At 40.1% G+C, this 19,997-nt stretch overlaps 1 protein-coding gene and 1 long non-coding RNA gene across 8 annotated transcripts in view; one reads left to right on the forward strand and one right to left on the reverse strand.

Moving 5' to 3' along the window:
- Positions 1-19,997, forward strand: part of PDE1C (phosphodiesterase 1C) — a 500,442-nt gene that overhangs the window by 255,030 nt on the left and 225,415 nt on the right. The window contains exon 2 of one of the 7 annotated variants that reach the window (XM_043540645.1): positions 9,892-9,918. The exons of the other annotated variants lie outside the window; for them this stretch is intronic. Coding sequence (XP_043396580.1) covers positions 9,892-9,918 — 27 coding nt within the window. The remainder of the gene's footprint in view (positions 1-9,891; positions 9,919-19,997) is intronic. 7 annotated transcript variants of the gene reach the window in all.
- On the reverse strand, positions 3,378-18,023 carry LOC122464654. Its single transcript, XR_006288881.1, has 3 exons — positions 18,013-18,023; positions 10,085-10,088; positions 3,378-3,612 (listed from the first exon to the last, which is right to left on the reverse strand). It is a non-coding gene; the product is annotated as an uncharacterized LOC122464654 (long non-coding RNA).

Here is a 19,997-nt window from a genome sequence, read left to right on the forward strand (position 1 = left end):
AGAGAATTACTATTTGGAACCTTTACTGGTAATCTTGGTAAAGGTCAACAAATGTATGTACGTGGAGACTGAGCAGTATCACACTTCTAGAATTGTTTTTTCCATGCAAGAGTTGAGCTACATTGACAACTAGTGTGGTGAAATATGTATTGCCACCATCTGTGCTGTAACTTTTCTGCTAACAGGGATTTTCAGTCTGCAGAGTTCTTTTCCAGCTCCTTTCACCATCACTAAAACTAAAACTTAAATACTCTTTAAGGATACACATAATAAGGATAAAATGGTTTACACGTATATATTACAGTCCTGCAGGATTCGTTAATGTAACATCACCTACAGAAAAGTTAGACTCAGGAGACCACACGTAGGTAATGTAATGAATGTGGCTGCCTAGGTCTTCATGGTCATCAAGAGGGAATAGAACTGCAGACTTTGTGTTCCCAAAGCACGGCCCCCAAAAGCATGAGATAAAGGAAAACTGTCATTAACTTACAGCAGTGTTAGGACTTACACCAATTAGGCCAATCATAAGGGAGCAAAGTGATGAGGCATATTTCAACATCACAGTACTTTACAGTAGGTAGTACCGGTTATTCATGCTGAAAATAATTCATGTTTTTATCTGCAGGAAGAATGTTTTGGGAATCTAGGATCCCAACAAATAAACACTGCAATGATTAAAATTTGTCTACTAGTATCTCCTCCTTCAGAACAGTACCAGAGAAACCACCTTGGTGAACTTCATGAAGTTCTCTGCTGAGAGAAAGGCTATACGTGATAACCTTTGTAACCACCAGTCTGAGACTTGACCAGTCAGATTTGTTTGTTACAAAACTTTCTATCAGCTATGCCTGCAGCACACCTTTAAAATGAATGTTCTGTGAATATTAGGGTTCTTACACAGTCTCGTTGCTGTTGAGATACTATTCAATACAGTTTAGGTAGTCATGGATTTTGATTCTGGTCCAAACCTGGAACACTTTGTATGTTCTTAATATAACACACTGTAGGACCCCGCTGATCAATAATGCTTGATGAGATGTACAAGCCAGTGACAGGTATGTTTGTTTTATTATATACCTGTATGGGGAGAGTTATACAGGTGACATAATATATCCATGAAAAGGTGCTGGATTGCCATAGCTGGATACTGAAGTCTCTTTATCTGCAGGAGAGATACAGCATGGACAGTGGCAATGTAGGAATGCTAGCAATGTGCCTAAACCATGATTTGGAATAATAAAAAATAATCACTTATGAGCTGGTAAATCATCCAAAATGCCTGTTCTGTCCTTGGACTCTCATTTTGCAAAGGTCTGTACAGAGCCTTTCATTTTGCTTCTGCGTTGCCTTGGTATGAAATTTGCCTTATCTGTTTAGAAGTAGGGATAGTGAAGCAACTGGCTCAGTTGATACATTGACTTTATTTCATTTGCTTCAGAGGCTTTATTGTAGCCATCCCCCATTTTGTTCTGCTCTGATATAATCTTTTTGCAGATGAATCACGCTTTTCCATTGGCAGCTTCATGTATTATAACTGAGTCTGCCCTTGCACTGCTCTGAGGCTTCTGTAACAACATTGACTTTGGCGGAGTTACTCATGACTTACGCAGATTTAAATAAAAGTAATAGAGGGTCCACTGAGTCTGAGTCTTAATTTCATTCAGTATGAAAAAAAAATATCAGCTTCTGCTAGTATGTTCTTTAACATAAGTTAAGAGCAGTTTATTGTAGTAATGCATTCCACAATAGATGGATTTACATTAATAACACTTGCTGAATGGGATCCTTATATCCCTTTGCCAGAGCACCCATGCAAGGAGAAGGGAAGCTGAGTTCAAGTCAAATCCTTATTAACCCAGACCTGGCAGAGCCCCTGAAACCTATCATAGGCCATCAGCATGGGATGTACAACAAGAATGAATGCAGCATCAGTCATGATTTATATCATGGCGGTCATGGAAGTCACAGAATCCATGATTTCCAGAGACCTCCCTGACATTCTCTGCTTTAGCCCCTGGGGCTGCAGGACTCTGGAGCTGGCAGTGACAGGTAACAGTGACAGGTAACAGACTCCTGAGGGGGCCTTCCTCAGGGTCCCAGCGATGGTGGGGAGATACCTCAGGCGAGTGGCTGAGGGTGTCCCATTTTCTCTTTGGGAAATATGGTCACCCTGCAACTCCCAGCCACCATGGTGGCGGGGGAACCCAGGGAGCCTCAACAGCAAAAGTCACAGACAGATCATGGCTTCTGTGAATTTTTGTTTATTGCCCTTGACCTGTCTGTGACTTTTACAAAAAATAAACATGACATAATCTTAGTCATGACTGCCTTCACTAGCCTGCTGTCATTCTGGTTACCTTTGTTTGTAGAAAGAGAGGTTCTTGTGAGTTTCCACTGAACAGCTATCTGTTACAAGGTTTATCCCAATACCAAAATTTATACTCCGGACAGAATTCTCTGCCCCTGGAGGCACAGAATTCATGTGGCCTGCATATTTCTGTGGCCCCCCATGTCCCCCACGTAGAAAAATGCAAAAGAAATTTGCAGGGGGACATTCGCTTCTTCCCTGGCATTGCAGACAGTGCATCTGTTCCAGCATGCCTGGAGCAGCCTCAGAGATGCAAATCACTGTGGGGGGAGGGGGACTGGGTATGCATGCCTGCGGGGGAAATGTTGATTACCATCAGGAGGGCAGGGCTGGCCAACAAGCAAGACAGACTGTCCCTCTCACTTGCCACTGGGGCTTGCTGGGCATGGAGGGGGGTAGGTCTTTTTATTATGCAGAAGGAAGGCTCTGTCCCCAAGACAGCAATGTAGCAGCCTGCCTGCCTAGTAACATGTGCGTAACTTTTTGAGAATTGAAAAAACACTTAAATATTAGTGTCATGTTACAGAATTGTTTGTTTTTAAATTAAAGAAAATAGCTTTTTAAAAAAAACAAACAAAACCAACCCACATTTTGTTAATGTTGCTGTTAATGGTTAATTGATCTCATTCCCTGAGGCAGAAATGTAGCAGCCTGCCTGCATAGTAACATTGTTAATGTTCCTGTTGTTAGTTAACTCTTCCCATTCTCAGTCAATTCCCCTAGGACCATAAAACCTGTAAAAGTTTTAAGGCCCCTACATTGCCAGAGTGATGTAAAGCCCTATAAATGACAGTAAGGGAATCAGCTAAGAAGATCTATGTGCTTTCTCACTTTTTTCCTGTGCCAAAGTGGCAGAATGGGGTTAGATTACAGCTCAGGATTTATTTTACTTACCCATTTAAAAAAGAGGACTTTGAGGGCAAATAATACATTTACCAAGCAGTCAATAAAATGTCAGGATAATCAAAACCAAGCACTTCCCAAAGTACTCAGTCAGGTCCAGGACAATGATTAGCAAAACTGTATGACTTCCATGTGTGAAAGTCTGAGCAATTTAAAATGACATTCTCCTTTTTTTTTCTTTTTTTTTCTGTTTAGTGTTCTGTAATGTAATTTAAATGAAGATCTAGGGTTATAACTGGATGCAGGGTATTAGTTACCAAGTGTTTGTACTTAACTTTCATGTGTTAAGGAAATGCTGAATAGTTATTGTGACTTTTTGTGTATTGTAGTTTAAATAACTTACCAAAAAATTGAAACTGGTGTGATTATATTGCGTTATTTTGACAAATAAAATGTGCAGAATTTTGCAGAATTTTTAATTTTGGGGCACAGAATTTTAAATTTTTTGACACAGAATCCCCCAAGGAGTAAGTTTAATTTAGTTCCAACATTCTCCTTTCAGATCAGATTCCTCCCGTAATGAGATTAATTTGGTAGCCCGTCCCACCCTTCCCTACGTGTAGGCAAATGAGACAACTGCAGAGGGAGCTGCTGTTTCATATCCTGACCATTTCTGCTTGCTAACTCAAGGTAGTCTTTCAGTGTGTAAGCTCACATGAATATTGATGATTCTAGTCGCTAGTGGATTCTGAGAATGTTTTCAAAGGAGTCTTAAATCAGCCTCTAATTTATGACTTGTGCTATTGTGTGTCCTAACTACCTGATCTTGTGTGGGAAGCAAGTGCAAACAGGTAGATGTCTAAATTCTCTTATTTTTGATTGCATATTAGAGGCTGTTTTTGAAAACTTAGCTTTAAAGTGTCAATTCCTTCCCCGAGCAGCTTTGATGATCAGCAGCAACAGACTTTGTTTTTGTAACACTGGATGGAAATGCAGGCATACCATAAATTTATTGCTATATGCCTGCAGCTGTTGGTGGCACACAGTTTTTTTCTTTTCTTTTAAAGACAAGCATGCATGCATTAGTGATACTGAGCCTGTAAACAGCTGTTCCTTTAACTACATTGTTTTCACCCATACCATGCAAATTATATATCTATAAACAAAATCAGTAACTTGGTTTGCATATGTAAAGTGACTGTAATGGGAGTGCAGGTGTGGAAATTACACCACCAATACAGAATAATGCTCTTTGAAAATCAGGCAACCTTCCCTTTCCTAACACTGTTACCTATGATACTGCAAGGTTTTCTAGTGCAGTGGTTTTCAACCTTTTTTAGAATCATAGACTTTAAGGTCAGAAGGGACCATTATGATCATCCAGTCTGACCTCCTGCACAACGCAGGCCACAGAATCTCACCCACCCACTGCTGTAACAAACCCCTAACCTATGTCTGAGCTATTGAAGTCTTCAAATCATGGTTTAAAGACTTCAGGGTGCAGAGAATCCTCCAGCAAGTGACCCATGCCCCACGCTGCAGAGGAAGGCAAAAAACCCCCAGGGCCTCTGCCAATCTGCCCTGGAGGAAAATTCCTTCCCGACCCAAAATATGGCGATCAGCTAAACACTGAGCATGTGGGCAAGACTCACCAGCCAGACTCCCAGGAAAGAATTCTCTGTCGTAACTCAGATCCCACCCCATCTAACATCCCATCACAGGCCATTGGGCATATTTACCGCTAATAGTCAAAGATCAATTACTTGCCAAAATTAGGCTATCCCATCATACCATCCCCTCCATAAACTTATCAAACTTAGTCTTGAAGCCAGATATGTCTTTTGCCTCCACTGCTTCCCTTGGAAGGCTATTCCAGAACTTCACTCCTCTGATGGTTAGAAACCTTCATCTAATTTCAAGTCTAAACTTTCTGATGACCAGTTTATATCCATTTGTTCTTGTGTCCACATCGGTACTGAACTTAAATAATTCTTCTCCCTCCGTGGTATTTATCCCTCTGATATATTTATAGAGAGCAATCATATCTCCTCTTAGCCTTCTTTTGGTTAGGCTAAACAAGCCAACCTCTTTGAGTCTCCTTTCATAAGACTGGTTTTCCATTCCTCGGATCATCCTAGTAGCCCTTCTCTGTACGTGTTCCAGTTTGAATTAATCTTTCCTAAACATGGGAGACCAGAGCTGCACACAATATTCCAGATGTAATATTGGTCTCACCAGGTCCTTGTATAATGGTACTAACACCTCCTTATCTCTACTGGAAATACCTTGCCTGATGCATCCCAAGACCGCATTAGCTTTTTTCATGGCCATATCCCATTGGCGGCTCATAGGCATCCTGTGATCAACCAATATTCCGAGGTCCTTCTCCTCCTCTGTTACTTCTAAGTGATGCTTCCCCAGTTTATAACAAAAATTCTTATTAATCCCTAAATGCATGACCTTGCACTTTTCACTATTAAATTTCATCCTAATACTATTACTCCAGTTTACAAGGTCATCCAGATCTTCCTGTATGATATCCTGGTCCTTCTCTGTATTGGCAATACCTCCCAGCTTTGTGTCATCCGCAAACTTTATTAGCACATTCCCGCTTTTTGTGCCAAGGTCAGTAATAAAAAGATTAAATAAGATTGGTCCCAAAAACGATCTCTGAGGAACTCCACTAGTAACCTCCTTCCAGCCTGACAGTTCACCTTTCAGTGTGACCCGTTGTAGTCTCTCCTTTAACCAGTTTTTTATCCACCTTTCAATTTTCATATTGATCCCCATCTTTTCCAATTTAGCTAATAATTCCCCATGTGGAACCGTATCAAATGCCTTCCTGAAATTGAGGTAAATTAGATCCACTGCGTTTCCTTTGTCTAAAAAATCTGTCACCTTCTCAAAGAAGGAGATCAGGTTGGTTTGACGGAATCTACCTTTTGTAAAACCATGTTGTATTTTGTCCCAATTACCATTGATCTCAATGTCCTTAACTACTTTCTCCTTCACATTTTTTTCCAAGACCTTGCATACTACAGATGTCAGACTAACAGGCCTGTAGTTACCTGGATCACATTTTTTCCTTTCTTAAAAATAGGAACTATGTTAGCAATTCTCCAGTCATATAGTACAATCCCTGAGTTTACAGATGTATTAAAAATTTTTGCTAATGGGCTTGCAATATCATGTCCCAGTTCCTTTAATATTTTTGGATGAAGATTATCTGGACCCCCCGATTTAGTCCCATTAAGCTGTTCAAGTTTGCCTTCTACCTCAGATGTGGTAATATCTACCTCCATATCCTCATTCCCATTTGTCGTCCTACCATTATCCCTAAGGTCCTCATTAGCCTCATTAAAGACTAAGGCAAAGTATTTGTTTAGATATTGGGCCATGCCTAGATTATCCTTAACCTCTACTCCATCCTCAGTGTTTAGCGGTCCCACTTCTTCTTTCTTTGTTTTCTTTTTATTTATATGGCTATTATACTATTGGTTTTAATTCCCTTTGCAAGGTCCAACTCTACATGGTTTTTGGCCTTTCTCACTTTATCCCACCATGTTCTGACCTCAATAAGATCACTTTCCTTGCTAATCCATCCCATCTTCCACTCTTTGTAGGCTTTCTGCTTTTTCTTAATCACCTCTCTGAGATGCTTGCTCATCCAGCTTGGTCTACAACTCCTGCCTATGAATTTTCCCCCCTTTCTTGGGATGCAGGCTTCTGATAGTTTCTGCAACTTTGACATGAAGTAATTCCAGGCCTCCTCCGCCTTTATATCCATAAGTTCTTCAGTCCAATCCACTTCCCTAATTAATTTCCTTAATTTTTTAAAGTTAGCCCTTTTGAAATCAAAAGCCCTAGTCACAGATCTATTTTTCAGAGTAGCAGCTGTGTTAGTCTGTATCCGCAAAAAGAAAAGGCGTACTTGTGGCACCTTAGAGACTAACAAATTTATTTGAGCATAAGCTTTCGTGAGCTACAGCTCACTTCATTGGAATGCATGTAGCTCACGAAAGCTTATGCTCAAATATATTTGTTAGTATCTAAGGTGCCACAAGTACTCCTTTTCTTTTTGCAGATCTATTTTTGTTTATCCTTCCATTTAGTTTGAACTGAATTAGCTCATGATCGCTCGAACTAAGGTAGTCTCCTACAACCATTGCTTCTATGATGTCCTCACTACTCACCAAAACCAAATCTAAAATGGCATCCCCTCTTGTTGGTTCAGCAACTACTTGGTGAAGGAATCCATCAGCTATTGCATCCAGGAAAATCTGAGCCCTATTTATTATTATTACTAGCACTTGTCCTCCAGTCTATATCTGGGAAGTTAAAGTCTCCCATGATCACACAATTCCCATTAGTATTTACTTCATTAAAAACATTAAAGAGGTCTCTGTTCATATCCAAATCGGATCCCGGAGGTCTATAGCACACCCCAAGCACTATCCTAGAGAAGGCTCTAGTAGCTTTCTTCCCCAATGTGATTTTTGCCCTGATAGACTCTTATCCATTCCATCACTTCTTATTTCTTTCCAGTCTACCTCATCACTGATATACAGTGCTACTCCACCACCTTTTCCTTTATTTCTGTCTTTCCTAAACAGCACATACTCTTCAATACCCGTAGTCCAGTCATGACTACTATTCCACCATGTTTCTGTTATCCCGATAATATCTTGTTTTCACTTCCTGCACCAGTAACTCTAGTTCCTCCATTTTGTTACCTAGGCTCCTCGCATTAGAGTACAAACATCTTTGCTGTTTGGCCTCACTCACATTCTTTACCCGATTAGGCACAGACATTCTACTGCCAGTATCACCTATTAGGCTGGTATGTACACTACCCTTCCTCCTTATGTCCATTCCCCTATCCACGGCTGTAGCCTTTCTTACTTCGTTTTCTTTCCTCTCAATGTTAAAATCCAGCGTGGAGATTACCTGGACATCTCCCAACCATCTCCCCCAGATTCCTAGTTTAAAGATCTCTTAATCAGTTTTGCAAGCCTCCATCCTAGAAGTCTATTTCCTTCCTTACTCAGGTGAAGTCCATCCCAAGAGAACAGTCCTCTGTCCATGAATGCTTCGCAGCGGCCATACATCCCAAAGCCCTCCTTATAGCACCAGTGCCTGAGCCATCTGTTGAGCATCATAATCTTGTCACACCTTTGTTGCCCTCATTTGTGGACCCTGAAAAAATTTCTAATGAAGGTGTAGACCCCTTTGGAAATCTTAGTCATAGTCTGCAGACCCCCCAGGGGTCCGTGGACCACAGGTTGAAAACCACTGTTCTAATGCAATATACTGATCTCAGATGAAAGAGTGCTGTGTGAGTCTTTTTTAATGATAGAAATCTACAAGTGAGTAGAAGAGTGAAATGTGAGTCAAATGCAAACAGCACCATAATGTAGGTCCATCTCTGTTAAAGAAATTAAAATTAGAGCTGGCTGGAAAACTTGGAAGGAACAGTTTTCGGTTGGAAAATGCAGTTGAAATCAAAATACCTTGTGAAATCATGTAATTTTGTCTAAATGTTGTCGTGAAGTAAAAAGTTCTGATAGTGTTAAAACAGGATGTTTCAACATTTTCTGAACAAATTGTTTTGATGTTTTTCCTTTCCAAATGACTTTTCATTTAGAATTTTAAATTGTCTTAAAATAAATTAAATTAAATGTTTCAATGTTGATCTGAAATGAATTTTTTAAAAAGTTTCTTTCACAGAAAATTTTGAAACTTTGGGTTTCTGTTCTGAATTGGATTGAAAACAAATTTTGGAATCTCAAAATCCTTCATGAAACAGAAATTCCGTTTTCTGCCCAGCTCTAATTAAAATTAGTGCTGTAGTGTTAGGTAACTTCAAGTGACTTTGAGCTTTTCTTTTTGTATATCACGGTTTTGTGAATGTCAGTAGTAGACAATAATCCATTAAGTCTCGATGCTACTGTTTGTGAATGTTTTGTTGTTCTACTCTTGTGTGTGAGGATTCTAACAAATGAATTTTCTCACAGGAAAGCCTTAACTAAATATTTTCAAATTTTTAAAACTAAATATCCAGAAGTTTAATTAGTCCAATATTGCTCATTGTCTAAAAACATCTGAGTATGGGACGGAGATTGTTGTACCAAATTTGTACTATCCAAAGATGATAGAGGGTTTACCATTTGGCAACCATGATACAGGGTCCATGCCTTCAATTAAAAATAAAATGTCATTCCATTCCTTGTGTCCATGCATTTTCTGATTTTTATGGTTTTTAGTTTTAAATAATACCTTTTTTGCTTTGTTGTTCTGGGCCTGTCTCACAAAAAGCAGCAATATGAACAGGGACATTCGCACGCGCGTGCACACACACACATACACACACATGCCATGCCTGCTCCTGCTTCAACTGAAGTTAATGGCAAAAAACCCAAACCACCATTGACATCAGTGTAAGTGGGACTGGGCCCTTATCACTCATTGAAATTACAGCTGGATAAGATTTGTATCAGCAGACCAACACTGGGAAGAAAAAGGGTTATTAGATTTGGAGCTTCCCCATTGCAGAGATTACTGTGCCTTAGCTTCTGATACGTGAATGCTTCTGATTTGGCAGTATTGGTTCATTCTTTCTGTGGGGTTTTCAAAGGCCTGACCTCCTTATCTCACTTTTATTTATGTTTTTCCTGCAGGAGAAAATACAAGAAAACATCACAGAGGTAAGAGTAAGTCACAGAAGACTCTGAAGGTGTTTGTAAGTCGACTGTCCCTTAAAGAGGTTGAAGAAAGAATTTACTTTCATGTATTGGTTTTTACTGTATCTGGTGTATTGGTTTTGTTCATCATGGGAATCAATTTCACAGACAGTTGCCCTCTCTGAGGCACAATCCTGTACTTATTCCTCAAAACTCCCATTGGCGTTAGTGGGAGTTTTGTCTGCATAAGGGCTGAATGATTTGGTTGTGAGTCCTAACAAATTTTCTCTCAATTCCTTCGGCAAGATCTGCCAGTTCTTGCTTTTAGCAGTACACATGCAGTAATAAAAAAAAATTGATTTGTTGGCTTTTAGTCTTGCTGATGACTTGTGCCTTTGCAGGAGACCAAAGGAAGATTGGGATCCCATTGATAAACAGACCCTAGTACTGCCAAAATATCGAGTTATCTTACAGTGTCCTTGCAGTAGGAAAGCCTAATAGTGGTTGTCTGATTCATTGCTCTCTGGGGAGCATGGCTTTTGTTTGCTTTCAGATGGTGTGATTGGCAGTGGTGACTCTAGCTCGAAGTTTTAGGGTGGGACACTGCAATTTGCCGTAATGCTGCATCAGATTATTGATTGGGGGCTCAATCCTGCAAAGTGCTGTGCATTCCCATTGACTTCAGTGGGAGTTGAGGGTATTTTGCACTGTGAAGGATTTAGCCCTGAAGGTGCTTCTGAATGTGCCCCTCAGTGCTGTGTTGTGGCTATTCCAGTGAGGTCCTACTTCTGCTGCTTTGGAGATCTCTGTATTGGACTGTGCAATTGTACCCTGCACATTGTGGGACACTGGAACAGCTGCTGTACATGAATTTATCATCTGGGAAAGCTATTGTGTTAAGTAAACAGCATTCAATGTTGTAAAGAATTTGAATGAAGGTAAACGTATGTTTCTGACTGGGTAGGTGCCCCAATAGTAGAACCTGCGCTGTTTGTCTGTGTTTAGCTGAACTCTATTTCTCTCATGTTTCACTTGCTGCTGATTTGATCCGCTAGTTAATTATTTCGTAATAGATGTGCTTGTTGTGAGAGGTGTTTGGCTGCTGTGAGATGGTTCATAGGGGGCAGAAAATAATTTCCTGGAAGCTGAACGATCACTACATACATATTTTGTATTGCTTGCATTGACCTGAGTAAACAATCTAATTTGTGTTTTCTATATATGTTACTATGGCAGCGATGTGAGTGTGTGTGTTCAGGTGGTGGGGTTTTTTGTATGAGGAGGTACTTAAGCTACCATTGTAAGCATCAGAAGAGAGGTAAATTAGAATATAAGGTCATAGAAGTTAGCCCACTATCCATGTATTTATCAACTTAACTGAGAACTGAAATGTGCGAGAGATGTTTATGGCATATCTGGTTGTGTGTTTTTAATCCATATACAGTTACTCTTCCTGCTCACCACTAATGGGGGTTAAGTTTTATGTCTTTTGGGATTTTTGTTCCATTGCTGATTTATCTCTGCATGTGTGGTGTGTGTAGTTTGTGTCTTGTGCTGGTATCAGTGTCTGTTGGCTGGTGAAATCCACACTTTCCACAACAGGATATATATGCTTTTTGGCCTTGTGTTATGAGACAATTGATACTGGCCCCATGGAGGTAAGAGGTCATTGCAGGAGCCTGTGCACAGCAATTACTTAGCCTCTAGTAATGATAATCTTTTTAGCAAGTGATGGATGTCAGCCAGAATACTGTGTACTGCAGCAAATTAGTCGTTGTGCCTGGAAACGAGGCTCTGCTTGCCTATAAGGCAAAATGGCTGACTTTGAGCTTCAATCTTGGATTTGCCACCCGCTGTGTGACAAAGGTATCACATTGCAAAGAAAATTGTATGTATGACCGTCTGAGGCGGAAGCTTAATGTGCTTCAGTACTTCCAGGAAAGGATGCTGTAGGATGGAAATACAATTAGGTACCACTTTGGGCTGCTATCTTTTGAATGGGGGTTTCCAAAAATATGGAAATGATTTGATTCCAGTCTTCAGTATTGGTTTCCTTCCTTTATTCATTAATCATGTCTTTTTTCTTTCTTTCTTCCACACAAAAGAATCTATGATTTCAAATGTCACCAAACCCAGAAGGGCGGCAGCTGTAATGGTCTTTTGTTTGCTTTTGCATCTAGTTTCATATGCTTATCTATTGGTAGTATTATTGTTAATTATTAATTATTTATATAGTGATGTATAGATCGTTGGCAGCAGTTAAAATATTGGAGGGAAATATCCATGCTCTGAGCACCTTACAGTCTTAAGGACTGATTTATATTGAGGCCAGCTCTATCCTATGAACAGAACAGATAGTCACGTCATGGAGCAAAATATTGGAGTAACGGAGGGTGGCAGCTTTCTGTTTTGCCCAGGGCAGCCGGATCCTTATAACCTGTCTTGGCTGATGTGAGACATTATGGCAGTCTTACAGTGTATGCAAATACATATTTGATTTTATTGTCTTGTATCTTTATATATGATCGATTCAAGTAATATTTGCAACTGTTTGGGAATTTTTGATGAGATGTGTTTTCATCAGAAAATGCTGATGTGCTGAAACCTCTCTCTAGTTTTCTGCAAAAAAAATTCGAAATGTCTCAGTTTCATCCTGATGCTGAATGACACCAAATGCCAAAACTTTGGCATTTTTCACCAAATGGAATTATTTTTTTCCAGGCAGCCCTAATAACATTACAGTATGAAAAATTTTCAAGTGTTATTAAATGGTTGCCCTCAAGACTGAAGCTATTATGCATCTGTTCACCCTAATATACACTGTAATTTGTACACAGACTACTCGGATTTACAATTCGTACAAAGTTTTAGGCACTGTGAATACATTTTTTATTCACTGGCCAAGAATGCTTGAGAAGTTCAATCCAGACAAAAGAAACACATTCTTACAAATGAAGGATTGTAATCATCATGATTTTTATTGGTTTTAGATTTTGTGATATATACCTTATGGTTTTATTAGAAAAACAATGCAAAAGATTCTCCTGCAAGTGAAATTTGCTCAACTACCTTAACGACATTTTCATGTCTCATTCAATGTCATATTTGCCATACAATAAGCAACAGCTCGGATTGGTCTTCAAATGTAGATCATCATCTAAAGTACTATCATGGTCTGTCTACCTGTATACTTATATGGCCCTCATCACTATATTATCTGAGTTGTACTAAAATTGTAATAGGGTATGGCAAGTACAGACTCTTGCAATTATTGCAGTTATTGCAAGAGTAACTCAAATGCTTTAAAAACTACTGTAGATTGATATAATTTTCTTCATAAACTTGGCAGTTCCACAGATATCTAAGCAATCCTAAATTCAATAGTCCCCATTTAGTACCTGAACTAGTGAGCTGTGATGCAAATTAGTCATTGCAGGACCAGAGACACAGGTTATTTTAATCAGTATGTAGGCCATCTGTTATCTTCACATCTAGTTAACCTTGCGTTAGTGACGACTATATATATATTTAGATCGTTTCCTAAGATATTTTACAGGGTAGATAAACAAATAACTAGCACAGAGGAAGAAACTTTCTAGGACTGTCAGATCCCAAGTTGTTGTCACTTTTCGTATGACAGGACTGTTCTGTTCCATTACTGAGACTGAATTACACTCATATCTCCCAACTGCATGAAGCCTGATCTTGTAAAGTGCTCATTACTTCCTTAGAGCTGCTCTCAATTACTATAGAAGTCTATGGATATTTAGGGCACCCAGCACCTTTCAGGAAGCACTGAGCAGGTATCTGCCTGATTGGATTTATCATCTGTTTAGGTAAAATTCACCCCTATACAGTGAGCCCACCATGAGGGTTGTGCACCACTTAACACCCACTTAAGCTCTGAAAATGAGACTTAAGTGGTGCATAGTCCTTGTATTGGCCCTGTGCATAGGGTACATATTTCTGTAGTTTGGTCTGGCCCATTAGAATATTTGCATTGCTATTTTGATTGTTGCACATTGGCTAATTGTCTAATTTGGCTTTCTGCATGCAGTATTGAGATGCAAATGCCACTCTTCACAGTGAACTCATTCTAAATAACTGAATAGTAGCAAACTCATGAGATTTTATCTATCAGTTTGTTTTTAAAATAGCTGCTAGAATGCACATGAAGTACAACATAAGACAGAAAATGTTACTAAGCTATATAAAAATGTGGCTGTGATGTGAAAAAAAGCTTTGTAATAAGACCATGCAAAAACATTAAAGAGGTACTATCAACTTGATTAAAAAAAAAACACTTTTGTAAACTTCAGGTTTCTGATAGCGCCCTTTAAGATGTATGACCCGAAAGTTAAAACACACAAACAAAACCCTTAACAAATTTTACAAGGCTTTTTTCCCCCATCCCCCTACTGATGTTTGAGTGGCACTTGATCCTATGCTCCAGGTAGCAATGTCACTCATTGAAATGTGGCCTGGCTGCCCCTCCATCTACGTGCCATTTTTCCTTCCTATTTCCATGAAATTGGGAAAACATACCTCTTTCAGGCTTGTTTAAATTTAAGTTGGTTGCGGTCATTCATTCATTGGCTTCATGACTTTGGGAGATCATATCACCTACTTTATCTCTCTAATATCCTGGAACTGATACGGCTCCAACTATATTGCCTGAACACTGCCAGTTAATTAATTCTCCATTAATATAAATATTCTATACTTAAATGGCTCTTACATTAGTAATTAGTTTAGCAAGGTCATTCAATTCCAAGTTGGTACATAAAGCATTTAGCCATTTACATAGCAATGATATTAGGAGCTTTGCATTTTGTTAACATATTTGCAAGTATGCATTTCACAAAGGTTTGCCTTTTTCATATTTAGAAACAAACAAAAGGTTTAAAACATTTCCAGCTACTCATGTTTTTCCTGGAGTTTTAAACACACACGTTGAAAAGAAAAGGGAGTTAGTATAGGCCTACTTTATTCCTAGATTTATTGCTCTGATAACACAACCCTACATTCCTTTCCACAATCAGGTCTCTTCCTAAAATATGAATGTTTTACATGGTTTCTGTTCTTGAGAGAAGGATTACATTTTGTACCAACTGGTATCTTATACAAAGAGAGATGTTCTGGTTTAGATAAAACACTCCTGTGGTTCTCTCATGACTCAACTGCCTTAGAGTTACAATCTGTTTCGCTATTAAATATTTTGTACAAAGCACAAATTTCAATAACCAATACTTATTTTAAATGTAGCACAAAATAAATTAGTGTAACCCTTCTGCCCAGAGTTGGCAGCAACAAGGGCCGGGTTCGGTATCTAGGGGTTCCATTCCAATAACACAATGTAACAGCCCCCACCCAGTGACCTGGGACAAATATATACCACCCCCGCTGGGTGCCTCCAAGAGGCAATACTTCCCCTCTCGCAAGCACAGAGTCTGAGTGTAGCAAAAGCCTTTTAATAACAGAGAGAAACAATGTGGCATTATGTTGGGGAAACACCACCAACAGGATTCATAACACAACCCATGAGCAAAAAACCCACCCCAAGCAAATTGGGGCGTGTCCTTTCCCTTTGGTTCTTGAGTCCAGCAACCCAAAATCACCCAAAGTCCCAAAAGTCCAACAACCCAAAAGTCTCTGTCCCTGGTCAGTGCAGCCCCAGAGTTTGAAAGTTTATCTGCAGAGTTTTACCTCCCAACCTGGGTGGAGATGGGGGGGGGGAAGTTAAGGGGCACCTTACATGGTCCAAAGCTGATTTGCCCCACCTCTCCAGGGGGCTCCGCTCCATCAGCCGTCCCACGAATCGCTCCGCTCTGCCAGTCACCCCCATGAGCCGCTCCAGCCATCCCATGAACTGCTCTGCTCCACCAGCTGCTCTGCTCTGCCAGCCGTCCCGCAAACTGCTCCGCACTATATCTTCAGGCTCCCCCACTACTTAACACAACACTCAGTGATTTCAGCTCTTAGTAAGTTTAGCTCTTTTGTGATTTCAGCTTGTAGTAGGGGAGCCTCAGTGCTGTTGCACCATTGGCCCAAAGTGAATTCAGCTCAGCAGCCTGTAACTTTACTCCTAATGGAATCAAAATTAGTTCTGATATTCCACAGTGGAAAGAGAGAGAGAGAAGGAAGTGCAATTAGCATGTAAGGCCCTCACCCAAGGGGCCCACGCCACCAGGTATTAATATCTGTCCCCAGCCTCTCTCCATTCACTGGGTTTTGGAACCCATGACCCTTGCCTAGCGAGTGCTGCTTAGTTGATGGTGAGTCCCTCCATCATAACAAAAGGCCAAATACAGTTCCACTGTCCTTGATTCACATAATCAGGGTAATAACAGTTTATTCCTGCCCCAATAACAGAGAAACTGGGGCTCCTACAGCAGCCAAAGTGACCATCTAGGCGGGGTGGGTGTGCCTATGCAAATGAGATCAGCCCTTGAAGTTCTTTTCCACAACCCACCATGACTCGCCACCAGATGTCAGGGTAGAGCTCATCCTGACTCTGCTTACACTAGTATAAAATTAAAGCAAAGTAAAGTTTAAAAATGCAGTTTTTCTGAGTTGGTATAGCACTCTTAGGGGTAAGAAACTTGGTTTTATGCTAAGGAGGGGTTGGTTAACTTCCTGACATTTGCTTGTCCTTCGGAGATAGAAGCAGAAGCCTCCTGCAATTTCTTTAACCAGCCTGAACATTTTGCAACACAACTAATTAAATATAAATGGTATTGTTCTATTTCAAGTACCCTGGCTATAACATACTCGTGGTGCATCTTAATATTCAGTAAAGGCACAAACAAGTTTGTAATTACCTAATATTAAAAGATAGAAGTTGAAATAGTTTTACGAATGTCATTTTGCCTCACTATTGAGGTCTGTCCACCACAAGTACAACAGTCACACTAGCCATATAAAGTCAAATGTCAAAAAAAACAAACCAACTGAATGTTTTTCTTTCTCTCTAATACTTTTTAGTTATAATCTTCAGGGTTACTCATAATAATAAATCTTTTAGATGGACAAATGATATTCAAGTGGATGGTGTCCTAACGAAGCGTGCAAATATTTAGTTCTTTAAGTGCCTAATTTTGGGTAATTGCTTGTTTATGTGCCTATTGAGGTTTTGGTCTAGTATAATGTTCCTTGAATAAATCTTTTCCCTTAATACTTTTAGGATATGGCATTGGTACCATGTGTACTGTTGTCCTGGGAAGATGTGTGGAGTTAATTCTGATCTTTATTCAAGTGAAGCAATGGAAAAAAATGGAAGTTCTGTACTTAAGGACGTTGATTATTTAAAGGATGGAACAGGCAGTCAGAGGTGGCAACTGTTGTCCGTAATATGCTTTAAAAATATCAGCATGGCATGGAATAAGTCTTGGCATCTGGCATTTTGTTTCATTTGACAATATACTTAGTCCACTATTATTTAGTTCTGACATTTAATTTCTATAGCTTATCTACTGAACTTGCAAAATTATCTTAATTACAATTTTTAAAAAAAATCCTTAATTCCTTAAACTCTGCAGGTAATTAAAATACAGCTCATCTCAAATTAAGTAATTTTAAAAATATATATTTAATAAGCAGACAAAATTCCAGCAACATATATGATGCATCCATGGTACATTAGAGGATTACAGTTTAATAACTAATAGAAAAAGCATTTATCCTTTTGAGAACCTGATCTTGCAAGGTGCTGCACATCCTCAACTCCCACTAGCTTCAACAGGAGTTAAGAGCACTCAGTACCTCACAGGATCAGGCTCTAAAACTAACATCTGGCTAATAAGGCTGCAGATCAGGTTATTCATAGTGGCAGTTCATAGTCCTTTATAATGGCAATGGATAATGAATGGGGCAGGGAAAGAGACTAAGAATGACTCTATAGCCTGGTGGTTAGGACACTCACCTAATACGGGATGTGGGAGACCAAGTTCACGTCCTTGTCCAATGACTAATTAGTGAGTTAGAAAATGTGGAACAGCTTCAACATGAGAGATTCTCTCTCTCTCTTCAACGCTTAGCCAGACCGTCGGCCGTAGCGCTCATTCGCCGTTTGATCTGTTCCTGCGCAACTGCAAAGGCTTGACAGTCTGAGAGTCCAACATCAAAACAGACTTGATGAATCCATGTAATAGGGGGTCTGCCTCTGGGCCACCTCCACCCCTCAGTTGGTGGAATTTTGTCCTGGAATTTACAAGCCACCTGGAGAACAGCGTTCGCTGGAATGTCTTGTGGCATCCTTGCGACATGTCAGAAAAGCATAAGGCACTGCCTGCAGACAATGGCCCCAGTAGTCTGTAGACCCGAGCGACCATAAACATCTGCATTACAGATGAAGTCATTCCACTTTATGCCCAATAGATGACATTAACATTTTGTGTGGAAAACCTCCAGCTTTGTCCAGTCTGAGCGGCACAGTGTCCATTTTTTGCAGCCGTACAACAGTATGGGAAGGATATAGCTCGAATAAATCCTGAACTTGGTTGTCATACTCAGATGATGTTGATTCCATATCTGTTGTAAACGGCCCATGGCAGATGCTGCAATGCTAATCCGATGGAGAACCTCCATGTGAGAATTGGAGGAACTGGTAAGCAGGGGCGGCAGATTTGTATTATTTTTGGTGGTGCCCAGAACAGGTCCAAGTCCCGTCCTGTCCCCCTACTCCTCCACCTGCCTTGTAAGCTGATATATATTTTTTAAAACAATGTAAAAATGGACTGGAAACAGTAAGCGTTTAACAGTTTCCCTATATTGCACAATATCACTATCGTAAGAAACATGTTTTTAACTAAGAATATCAACTTTATTAATACTCTTTTGAATATAGAAGAAGCCAAGCACTCTTGGATCAATAACTCTCAAAAGCAAAAGTTCTAATTCGCTCTTGTACTCCAACCACTTAAATCTTGATAGCTAAGATTGATGAAAATTCCTTTTCTTATCTTTTAGATTTGCTGCATTTTTCTTTTGTATAACGTCAGTTTGCAAGCAGGGTGTCGAACTCAGGCCATCACTTGCTGAATTACACTTTTGTTCTTTTTCTCTAGGTAACTTTATTAAGAATTTATCCACTGTTTATTATTATTACACAAAATTCATTTGGTGGTGCCGAGGGGTTTGGAGTGTGGGAGGGGGCTCAGGGTAGGGCAGAAGATTGGGATGTGGGGGTGAGGGCTGCGGGGTGGGGCCGGGGATGAGGGGTTCACGGTGCAGGAGGAGGCTGGGACAGAGGGTTGGGGGGCGATGAGGGCTCTGGCTGGGAGTGAGGGCTCTGGGGTGGGGCTGGAGATGAGGAGTTTGGGGTATAGGAGGGGCTTGGGCAGAGGGTTGGAGTGCGGGGGTGTGGGCTCTGGGGTGGGACCAGGGCTGAGGGGTAAGACATTCCTTTCCTCTCCCAGGCTGGAGAGCAGGCAGAACTGGATTATTGACATGGCTGTGCAGAGCATTACTACTGGGGATGTACACTGATTTAATTGGATTTGTTGTTTTAACTATTATACAAATATTTCAGCCTAGTAACCAAGATGAAAGGAATCTAAAAGGGTAAATCTTCATTAATGTGCACAGGGAGGGAAATGCAAAACTCTATTATTGGGGACATGGCCAGCCTGAAAGCCATATATTGTAAACAAGTATTTCTTTACCTATTTATGACTCTCAGTCTGCACATTGCTTATCTTGGACAATGAAAATCAATTAATATGCTTACAAGTTCTCAGTGTTGTAATGTTTGGGTTGCAAACACTTGATGGAAACTTGTCCTTGCTGTAAAACCAGTGTTTTCAATGGAATTTAAATTTCAATTTAAAAGAATAAAGGGGAACATTTTTCTGTGGGTCTTAAGGGTCTGTTTTTATAAAACTAATTTTTTAGATAAAGAGAAGTTGTCACCTTACTTAGGGCTTGTCCACATTGGGGTTTCACACTGAGATAAACTGTGCCGGCACAAGTCATGATTAACTGGGCATGGATTGTCTACACCTGGGGCTTGCACAAATGCAGCTATGTTGGTGTAAAATAACCCAGTGCAGACAAGGCCTACAAGTCAGACAATCTAGCACCCACAGAAATGTACCCCTAAGAAC

Source organism: Chelonia mydas, chromosome 2 (assembly GCF_015237465.2).
Source record: "Chelonia mydas isolate rCheMyd1 chromosome 2, rCheMyd1.pri.v2, whole genome shotgun sequence".
Classification (NCBI taxonomy): domain Eukaryota; kingdom Metazoa; phylum Chordata; order Testudines; family Cheloniidae; genus Chelonia; species Chelonia mydas.